The 9,984-nt window shown below is 42.2% G+C and overlaps 1 protein-coding gene across 1 annotated transcript; it reads left to right on the plus strand.

Annotated features, from left to right (window-relative positions):
* The first annotated feature begins 1,022 nt into the window (after positions 1-1,022).
* pmp22b (peripheral myelin protein 22b) lies at positions 1,023-8,629 on the plus strand. Its single transcript, XM_037691193.1, has 5 exons — positions 1,023-1,111; positions 1,586-1,676; positions 1,864-1,957; positions 4,439-4,579; positions 7,317-8,629. Exons 2-5 carry the CDS (start codon positions 1,599-1,601, stop codon positions 7,475-7,477), a joined length of 474 nt encoding a protein of 157 aa, XP_037547121.1. The 5' UTR covers positions 1,023-1,111; positions 1,586-1,598; the 3' UTR covers positions 7,478-8,629.
* The last annotated feature ends 1,355 nt before the right edge of the window (positions 8,630-9,984 follow it).

The following is a 9,984-nucleotide window of genomic DNA, read 5'->3' on the forward strand; positions in this document are numbered from 1 at the left end:
GGTACCGACAACATCAAAATGTGGGTGGGCTAGGCGAAACACCCACACCTGCCTCCACCCTCATTTGCCCTACTATGAGCCCTTGAGCAAGGCCTTTAACCCCCACCATCTGCTCCCCTGGACACCCTAGATAGCAGCTCTCTGCTCCACACAGAGGGCTGTGGTAGCTCGGTGGTCTGTGGCTGCGTCAGGAAGGACATCCGGTGTAAAAATAATTGCCGAGCCTTCGTGCGACTTAGTTCGCTGTGACGACCACTGAAGAAGGGAGCAGCCGAAAGAAGAAGAAAAAAATATATCAGTGACATTCACAGAGGAAAAGCCATTGTTACGTTGGCTGAAGTCGATGTGGTGGCCATCTTGAACTGGGTTGTCTCTGAAAGTTAATCAGTTGTTTTGGTGCATCCAATAATTATTTCCTGAAAGTTTAATTAAAACCCACCCAGTGGTTCATGATATATTTTGCTAACAGACAGAGTTACTGTTACACTATTTGCACAGTGTGTTAGTGCTCTGAACAAGTGGTGGGGATCAGTCCCAGTCACTTCCACTCCTGAGTCCAGTAGCAGTAAACTGGCTGAACTACAACAAATGTGTTTAATGTAACGTCACTTGTGGCAGCCATCTTGAATCGAGGTATCCACAACTTACTCAGGTGCAGATTTACACACATTGATTACTTTGTGCAAGTTTCATTAAAATACATGCAGTGGTTAAGATATTTTGCTAACAGCAAGGCACACAGGCACAAACATGATCACCTCCACAGAGTTTCCACATGGACCGTAATTGATGAATAAAATCAACGTGTTTTTGGTCAGCTGATCTTTGGTTACTACAGCAGCAAAACAAACCAGCAGATCCCAACACGGCCAGCCAGTAACCACGGCAACCCGTGCGCCTTTACGCACGGCCCGGTCTGTGCAGCGGAGGCTCACTCCATGACGCAGCGACGCACGGAGGGCGTAGTTGTTCCATCACGAGACGCTTCATAACAGAACGTCAGTCCTGGCATCAGTCTACTCTGACTGGACAGCGCGCAGGACTAACGCTGCTCCCGGACTCGTTCAGGGAAACTTTCCTTTCTGTGAAGGATACGAGCTCTTCCCCGACAGTAAGTGGACTTTGGCTTCTTTCTGAACTTTATATGGCGACTTTTAAAGGCGGAAGGGCGCGCGGACGCAGCAGAAATCCTTTAGTTAAAATATGTCGTAATGAGCTCACCTGGAAATGGGATTTTTGTTTTTATTTAAGCAAAATTAATGACCAATCCGTGGAAATATTCCATTTTTTTTAAGTGATTCACGCTGGGAATGTACATTTTTAAACACTTCAATAAAGTTCTCAACCTTTTTAGGTTGATTTAAATCTGTAAAAAAAAAAAAAAAAAAAAAAAAAAAAAAAAAAAACGTAAACCTGGAGCACAGATCTAAAGTTTAATCATGTTAATCTTAAATTCAATTTGAATAACTTGCAGTAATGGGTCAACAAAGCTGTCATGAGTTGGCTCTTCAGTCTGTGCTGCAGATGTTGCAGCAGTTTGACATCCACACAGTGTAATCTGACAGATTGTGTCCTCTTTGCTCAGATTATCTGAAAAGATGCTGCTGCTCCTCCTGGGAATCATCCTCCTGCACATCGCTGCTCTTGTTCTCCTCTTTGTGTCAACGATTGTCAGCGTAAGTCAAACTTTCACCAGGTTTTTCTTCTCATCTGCTGCAAACTAAATTAACTGTAGTGATGTACAGTAACTTCTCACTGAGGTCTGGATGCATTCAGATGATTATCAGTTGCATGTTTGCATTTTCTTGAGCTTTTTGCTTTTCTAAACAAGTTTCTGACCCAACTGTTCGCTGTTGATGCCAGGTATGGACGTCAGGGGAAAGCAGCACCTCGGACCTCTGGAGAAACTGTACTCTTCAAGCTGGAGGACACTTCTGTAACCCAGCATCAGCTGGAGGTCAGACTTCTTCTTTTTCCACACACACTGATTAATTCTGTGCGTTTTATGGAAAACTTGCTGATGTGGGGTGTGTCACGACTCCATCTGGACTCTGGCGCCATCTACTGGACAGAATGCTGCAGAGCTGTTTGGAGACCTGAGCTGTATAAATAGTCCTGGTGTCCTTAAGGTCTCGTGTTTGTGTAGTGACGGGAGCTGTGAATGATCTGGGTGGGGCCGCTGAGAGTATTTAAAGTTGCGTTTGACGCCAGAGAGGCCTCGGACCACCGGACACGCTGATGACAGGCCACGCCCCAGCGTCAGATCACCGGGTCCAGTTTGCAGAGATCACAGGGACACATGAAGCAGCAGCTGCAGTGGCAACAGATTTATGCACACAAAGCTCTGCCAGGGATTTGAGTAAAGTAGATACAATAAACAAATATCTGAAAACCTCATTGTGGCTTCTTTTACCAGCCAACGTTGGGCGCTCACGTGGAGGGCAGCAGCTGGATGTTTTCCCATTGAAAGTGTTGCAGGAGTGATGTCATCGGTCTAGAATGGACCAGTGTGTGTTTTGTCAGGCCAGCAGCGCCTGGACGCTCGGCCCGGTAGTTTGACTTGTTTTTACTGACGTAAAGTGTTTGTACAAGAAGGCCTGTGTGTGAGCTGGGTCTGGGAGGTGAAAGCTGGCAGTCGTGGTCAAAAGAGATTTCTGAAACTTCAGCTGAGCAACCGTTAAAACCAACTTCATGTTCAGCCGAATTTCAGCGCTTCCTCTTTTTTTTTTTTTTTTTTTCTTTTTTTTTGTCGCTGTGGTTACAAAAACAATTCGGCTGCGTTTGTGTTTTGACGACACCACGAGAGATCGGCTGATCCGCAGAACCCGTCACACATTCTCCCAGCCAGGAAAAATTACTTTGTCTAGTTTAAACGCTCTAAAATTACTTAGAGGAAGAATGTCAGACCAAATCATGAGAAATAAAACGGCACGACTCGGAGCGTCTGAACAGAAAAGGCCGCAGTTATCTTCCTGTTTGTGTTTATTAATATAATTAACGTATTTTTCGGACTATAAGGCACACTTAAAATCTGTTGAACTGTTTTAGTTTCACTTAATTTGCCTTATAATCCGGTGCGCCTTATAGTCCAAAAAATATGATAGTGCTTATCCATGCCAGGATATACCCACTGTTAGTTTTCTCCTGGAGAAGGAAGAAAGCACGGCGAGGCTGAACAGGAAGTAGTGATGCATTTCTAATTATTCATGTGTGTGTCTGTATATATATTATTGTAAATGGCCGTAGTAAGAATATTTACAGAACAAAAGGCATTCACTCATGTGTAAAGATGTGGAAGGTTTCCATCATCATTCTGTTTGTTCCCTAGAGCTAATTCATTATATATTGTTTGTTCTCCCGTTGGTGTAAATCCTCCATTAAAGCCGCAACATATTTGAGTTACAGTAGTCCCTCATTTATCACGGGGGATCCGTACCCTGAAGACCAGCGATAAGTGAAAATCCCCGAAGTAGGAATAGTAGTTTGATTTCAGCTCCCTGCCTCCTCTGCTCTTTGCCACCTGCAAGTGCTCTTGGCCACGCCCACTTCTCCACTCTGCATGCTGAACAGGAAGTTTATCCTGCAGTAAGGGCTGCACAAAGGTGCAGGAGGTGCTAAATAAATTAAACATTTATTTTAAATAAAAATTCTATGCTGATCGTGCGGCTCATCCATCAATCGGCCAATTGTGTGTCTTGTCAAATCTTATTATAGAGCGAGTCCGCGATAAACGAACCGCGAAATAGAGAGGGACTACTGTATATCAAAACCTGACAACTTCTACCAGACATGCAAATAAAAGGTTCTCTCGTTTCAATGTTTGGAGGCAGGAGGAAGAAATTGATCGTAAAATCTCATTTTTATTGATCTGTCTGAAGCGTCGTCTGACATTAAGACAGGAGTGGCTCATACGACTCATTTGCGCTGAAGCACAGTGTGTGACAAGTTTGGATAGAAATGTGAGAATAATAAGCACACCTGACACACGGAAACAAGCTGGATACATTTAAAGAAATAGTAACTCCTCAAAACCAGAAGTGTACAAGAAATTCAAAAATGGATGCAGTTCTGCTTCTTATCATCTCCTGCACCAAAATAACTTGCCTAGAAATCTTACGGTTCCTGGCGTGTTATCACGGAGGTAAAACAAATAAAATAAAATGGAGAGAAGCACTCGCTCAAACGAGCTCTGATAGACTCGGACCCAGCAGGTGGTCCTCCTGGTTGATATGTTGAAGAGGCACAAAGAGCGTTCATGAATAACTCACCAGTTTTAATGTTGTGGGTCGTTTACAGATGCTCTAGACTTCAGGATTCATTGGGACGATGCTCGTTCAACCCAGCAACAACTAACCCAGTCATTTACATTTGTTCATTTTTGTTTTGTTCCCTCAATAAGTTCAAATCTGTCGTGACGACTCCCCCGTCTCTCCTGCAGAATGGATTCAAGCGGTCCAAGCCCTGATGATCCTCTCCATCATCTTCAGCTGCCTGGCTCTCTTCCTCTTCTTCTGCCAGCTCTTCACTTTGCAGAAAGGTGGACGCTTCTTCCTCACTGGAGCCTTCCAGATCCTGGCTGGTGAGCTCCCACCCCTTCTTAACTTTTTATCATCACCTTCCAGCAAAAAGCAGACTGATGTTTTTTGCCCGTGTGTGTCCGTCACCAAGATAGTTCATGAACCAGCAGAAAAGTTTAATGAAACTTTTAGAAAGCTGTAAATCCAGGTTGTCGCTGCTTGTTCATCTACTGTACTGGAGTCGATCCAGTCCATGATGGTTGCCACAGCTCATTAAGTTATAATTCAGTCAGAAGCTAGCAGTGACGTGACGGTAGCCGAGAGTCATTCACAACACACTGCAGGACTGCACATAACTTTATTTACATGATCTGATTAAAACAGCTACAACTTCACCGTTTCTCAACATATTTTTTTTTATATTTAATATTCACATATTTTAATTAAGAAAAAAAGTAATGCATTTCAGTTTTCATTCAAGTACAACAATTGCCACCATGATATCCTGCAAGTACCAGAAGTCACTGTCTAACTTTCAGTTGTAAACTTTCTACACTTTGACTTGATCCCTCCTCAGATCTTAAAGTTGGGGGTCAGGACCTTCCTGTAGGTTGTAAAACACCAAGTGGGAGTCTTAAGATCTTCAGGGATCAAAATACATTTAAAAATAATTCATAATTGCATGTTTTTGCCATATTTGAGAGATTGAAAACAGTTATAACGGAATACCATACCACTTTATTTATAAAGCACTTTAAACAGCAACAAGGCCAACCAAAGTGCTGTACAGCAAAAACAAAACAAGCAAAGGACACAGGATACATAGATTCAAATAGATAGATAAGAACTAAATGACTAACATTATAGAATACATACAAGTTAAAATCAACTCGGTGTCAAAAACCTGGGAATAAAAGTGCATTATTTTTAAGCGAGACTTAAAAACAGCAAGAGAGTCTGTTTGACATGCAGGGGCAACTCATTCCACAGTCTTGGACCTGCAGCAGAGAAGGTTCTGTCACCTCTGAGCTTAAAACAAGTACCTGGAACCAATAAAAGCCTCTGGTCTGCTGACTTCAGAGAGCGCTGTGGGTAGGCCTGTCACGATAAATGTTGCTGGGTGATTAATTGTCTCAGAAATTATTGTGATAAATGATAATATTGTTTGAAATTTGACAATAATTAGTAATTGTTGTCAAATTTAAGAAATGTTGGTTATTTTGTTTTGTGTTGTGACTTTTTCGACCACTGGATGGCAGTATAAGACTGTTTGAACTGAAGGATGGATAGTGAGGGAGTGAGCAGCGTGTATATTTAAGAAAAATGGGAGGGAGGTCCCTTGATGTGACATGGGCTGTCTCTCCTTCCCGTTTTTCAGTTCTCAAAATGGCGGACGCTTGGTGTGGTTTGAGCTCGTTAGCATTTTTCACACAAAGCTTTTAATTTAAAAAAAAAAATCAGTAAACAAGTTCTCAGCTTCTTTTTGCAGCGAAAAACAACTTTTTACACGAAGGCACGGGCTTCAACCGTGAATTTTGGAGCTTCGACAAGAAGGTTTTTTTTCCTGAGGTCGGCCTGTTAGCATAGCTCGTAGCTTAGCTTCTCAGCTTGGCTGTTTTTAACGATCCAAAAACACAATTTTGGATGGTTAAAATGGATTTTAAAGAGAAAGGAAGGGGTCAGTGAAGAACACCGGAGTTGAGCCTTTTGTCATCCAGTGTCTTCAATAGAAAGAGAGAGACATGAAGAAACGATAAAGCCGATAAATTAAAATGAGCTTGATTTATTTTTATTTATCATGCGATTAATTGATTTATTGTGACAGGCCTAGCTGTAGGACATATGGCTGCAGCAGATCAGTGAAATTAGAGGGGGCAGAACTGTTCAGAGATTTTAAAACATACAGAAATATTTTAAAATGAATTTGAAAGTGAACCGGGAGCCAGTGAAGGGAGGCCAGAACTGGAGTAATGTGCTCTCTTTTGCCTGTACCAGTTAAGAAACAGCATTTTGAACCAGTTGTAATTGTGCAATGGGGGTCTGGCTAGTAATCAAGCATGGATGTTATGAAAGCATGTTTTACTTTGTGACAGTATAAAATAAAGTATGAATAAAATGTATACAGGTTTGCTGTTTGTATTGTCATTGTGCCTTTTACACTGGCTTGATAAATGTGTTTAAAAATGCTTCAGTCAGCAATAATTTAGGTCACAAGTCCCGTCCTGTGGTACTTTCTGGGTCAATAGCCTAAAAGTTTGAGAAGCATTGCTTTAGAGTCACCAGCACTTCAGCAAAAAGTCCACCTACAGAGATGCAGAGGCGTGATCGCCACAGAATCTGTGAGAGAGAATTAAATTAGTGTCTGAGCCAGAGAGGTAATAGTTTTCATGCTGCACTCGTCCATCGTGCTTCACGCCCTTTGGCCAAGAGAGAAAGCTGCCTCAGCGACAGTCCTTTTGTCCTCCCTCTTGGAAAATGCCAGTTTTTTTCTCGATCCCATGCCAGCGTCAGTGCAGGGGCACCCAGGTGCCCACTCAGCCAAACAGGAATGACTGGGACCACAGCCAGCTGTGCGAGTTAAAATGCCAGAGAGGCTGGCAGCGCGGAGGTCGGACAAACAGATCGTGTCATGTCAAGACAAGGGAGGTGGGCGGATGCTGTACAGGCCAGACTGGGGGTTCAGTAGGGGCTGTGATGCAACATGGAGGGAAGTCTTCTGGGAAACTGACCCACCTCCGCTGCCAGACAGAGTTCATTTGGGACAGAGATAATTTATTCCATGCTCTTTCCCTCCTGCAGGTTTGTTCGTGATGAGCGGAGCCATCATCTACACGGTGATGAGTCCGGAGTGGGTGCCCGAGAAAAACAACTTTGGCTACTCCTACATCCTGGCGTGGGTGGCTTGCCCCTTGGCGCTCATCAGCGGACTCATCTACGTCATCTTGAGGAAGCGAGAATGAGACGTGGCTCCATCCCAGAGTTCCCAGTAACCCAACAGCAAGTGTTATCAGCTCCCTTCTGCAGTTTTAAGTTGTGAGGTCAGCGTTAACGGCGGCTAACGGGGAAGCAATCCCAAAAACCCGACACGAAAACACAGATACTGTCTCTGTTAAAAGATGTATATAGTATCTATGGTTTAAAACCTATTTATAACACTTTTTACATGTACATAGTTTTTGTGCTGCTTCGTTGATGCGCTTTTTGTTTGCTAAATACGTGTCTGTTTGTGATGATGATATAATTTCATGCTATTTTAAGTTTTTCTGCCTTTTTGTTAGAGTAATTGCCAAAGAATTATTAAAACATTTTTTTTTGGTTCAATATAACCAAAGAGCATGTATAGAAATACAAATAGTGTTAATCATGTAGCATAATCATAAAATCTAGATTTGGTTGTTTTTTTATTTTATTTCGGGATTTGCAATGCATTTTCTTCTGTTTTATATTTTCAACTAAAGATGGTGCTATGTATTTATCATTCCTTTTAGTGATAGCAATCATTTACTACAGTTACTGAGCAGTTTAAGGTGAGGATCGGACAGAAGGACACGTTATAAAGCCCGACTGCTTCTTTAGGGAACACAACTTGTAATACTTTGCAGAGTCGGTTTCGGTTCATCAGCTTCTACGTCGTTAATGAAATAAGTTTTAGGTTATGCACTGATGTACTGAATGTCACGTGAAATTTCAGTATTACAGTATTTGGCAAGCTTGCAGAGTTGGATTGCATAAATGGACTTTAATTTCATCTTTGTTTGCCTCTGTTAGCAAAGCCAAATTGCCTTTTTAATTAAACCTCCTACAGGAAATAATACTGTTGGGCATTGTAGCAAACGAGAAACAATATCTAGCCATGCTATGACTACCAAGGTGAAGCCATATAAGAAACTACAGGAAGAAAATGTTAGCTCCATAAGTGAAGGAAAGGCAGAGACGCAACTATTTGTTTGACGTACTTGAAGACTGACGTGCCGCGGTCTCTGCCTTCTGATGTCTACGTGTTGTTTTGTTTCTCCTCGACTGTATAAAACACTGTTTATATGTTGTGCATAACAGCCATTTATGAAAATGTAGCCAACTAAATCTCACTAAATAAATCTACTCTCACATTATCCAGTACTGTTGTGTTCTAAAGTTACAAGGGACTGATGTACGAGCTGAAGGCTCAAAGGAAGCTAAAGGTTACACAACACAGAATGACTTATTGAATAATATGGTGATTTTAAAAGTGATCTTCTGTCAAATAGTTATCAGTAATTAGTACCACAGCAGACATCTTTGTCTAGGGTGAAGGCTAGCCAAATGAGTGCTTACCGATGAAGCATATAAAAGCAACTTCTCAAAGATTTATTGGTGTAAAATAAAGTAGTACGTAAACCTCTGCATGTTTAGTGTGTTGCCGTTTTCTCAGCTAAACATCTGTTACGTGACTGTACGTGTGCTCAGCACAGACCGAGAAAATGCCCATGTCCTAAACACCAACATTGTTCGGTTGAGAAAATACTGACAACTGCAACAGTGTCAGGCAAAATTGTGGAGATTTAATATTAGCTAGCGTAGCATTCGTTTCCATCAGTATGGAAAACAGTTTCTCCATTGGCTAGCCATTAGCCTAGCCAGGAAAGAAGGCATTTCCCCCACATTTTGTAGTCTGTGGCTGATGTCATGGCTTATTCAGTACTACTGAACAAAACATCGCCTCAAAAACAAACTATCCAATGAAGGATATTAAGGTTCACTACGCATGAACTCTGAATCAAATGGTTCCCAATACTGGTCCTTGAGGAACACCATCCTACATGTTTTAGTTGTTTCTCTGCTCCAATACACCTGATTCAGTGGTTTGTTACTTCCTTAAGTTCGGCAGAAGCCTGTTAATCACCCTTTCATTCAGATCAGGTGTGAGCAGAGGAACAGCTAAAACATGCAGGATGGTGTTCCTCAGGGACCAGGGTTGGGAACCACTGGTCTGAGCTATCGTGGAAACTCTTTGGGACTAGACCGACATCCTAACAGTTTGTGGTGCAGAAATCTTTAACTGACAGAAGTCACTTGTTCACATATCCCTGTAAAGTGGAGCTAGTTAACTCAACCTTACTGTATGTCTTGATGGATCAGATGAGCGTCCATGTGCATGTGGTTGCAAATACTGTGACTTATGTCAGCCACACTGGGGCAAAGGCACGGCACGCAAACGCCAGTTATTACAAACATGCAGCTTGTGTTTCAGTGTCGGCGGCTCTCCTGACATCAGATATTAAGTGAACTTGTTTCGACGCCAAAAGACAGCATCTGACCTTCGCTTGACATCTCCAGAACGGAGCGGTGTTGTGGGTTAAAGCGTTAACTGTGAGTTTTAGCTTTTGGGTTCGGTTAGAAGAGAATCCCTCTAATGACAACTGCCCTTATGACAACTCGCTGTAAAGCTAAAGCCTTCGGTTTTCAATGTTTATTTTAAACTTTTTAA

This window comes from Nematolebias whitei, chromosome 17 (genome assembly GCF_014905685.2).
Source record: "Nematolebias whitei isolate Nwh7 chromosome 17, NemWhi1, whole genome shotgun sequence".
Taxonomy (NCBI): domain Eukaryota; kingdom Metazoa; phylum Chordata; class Actinopteri; order Cyprinodontiformes; family Rivulidae; genus Nematolebias; species Nematolebias whitei.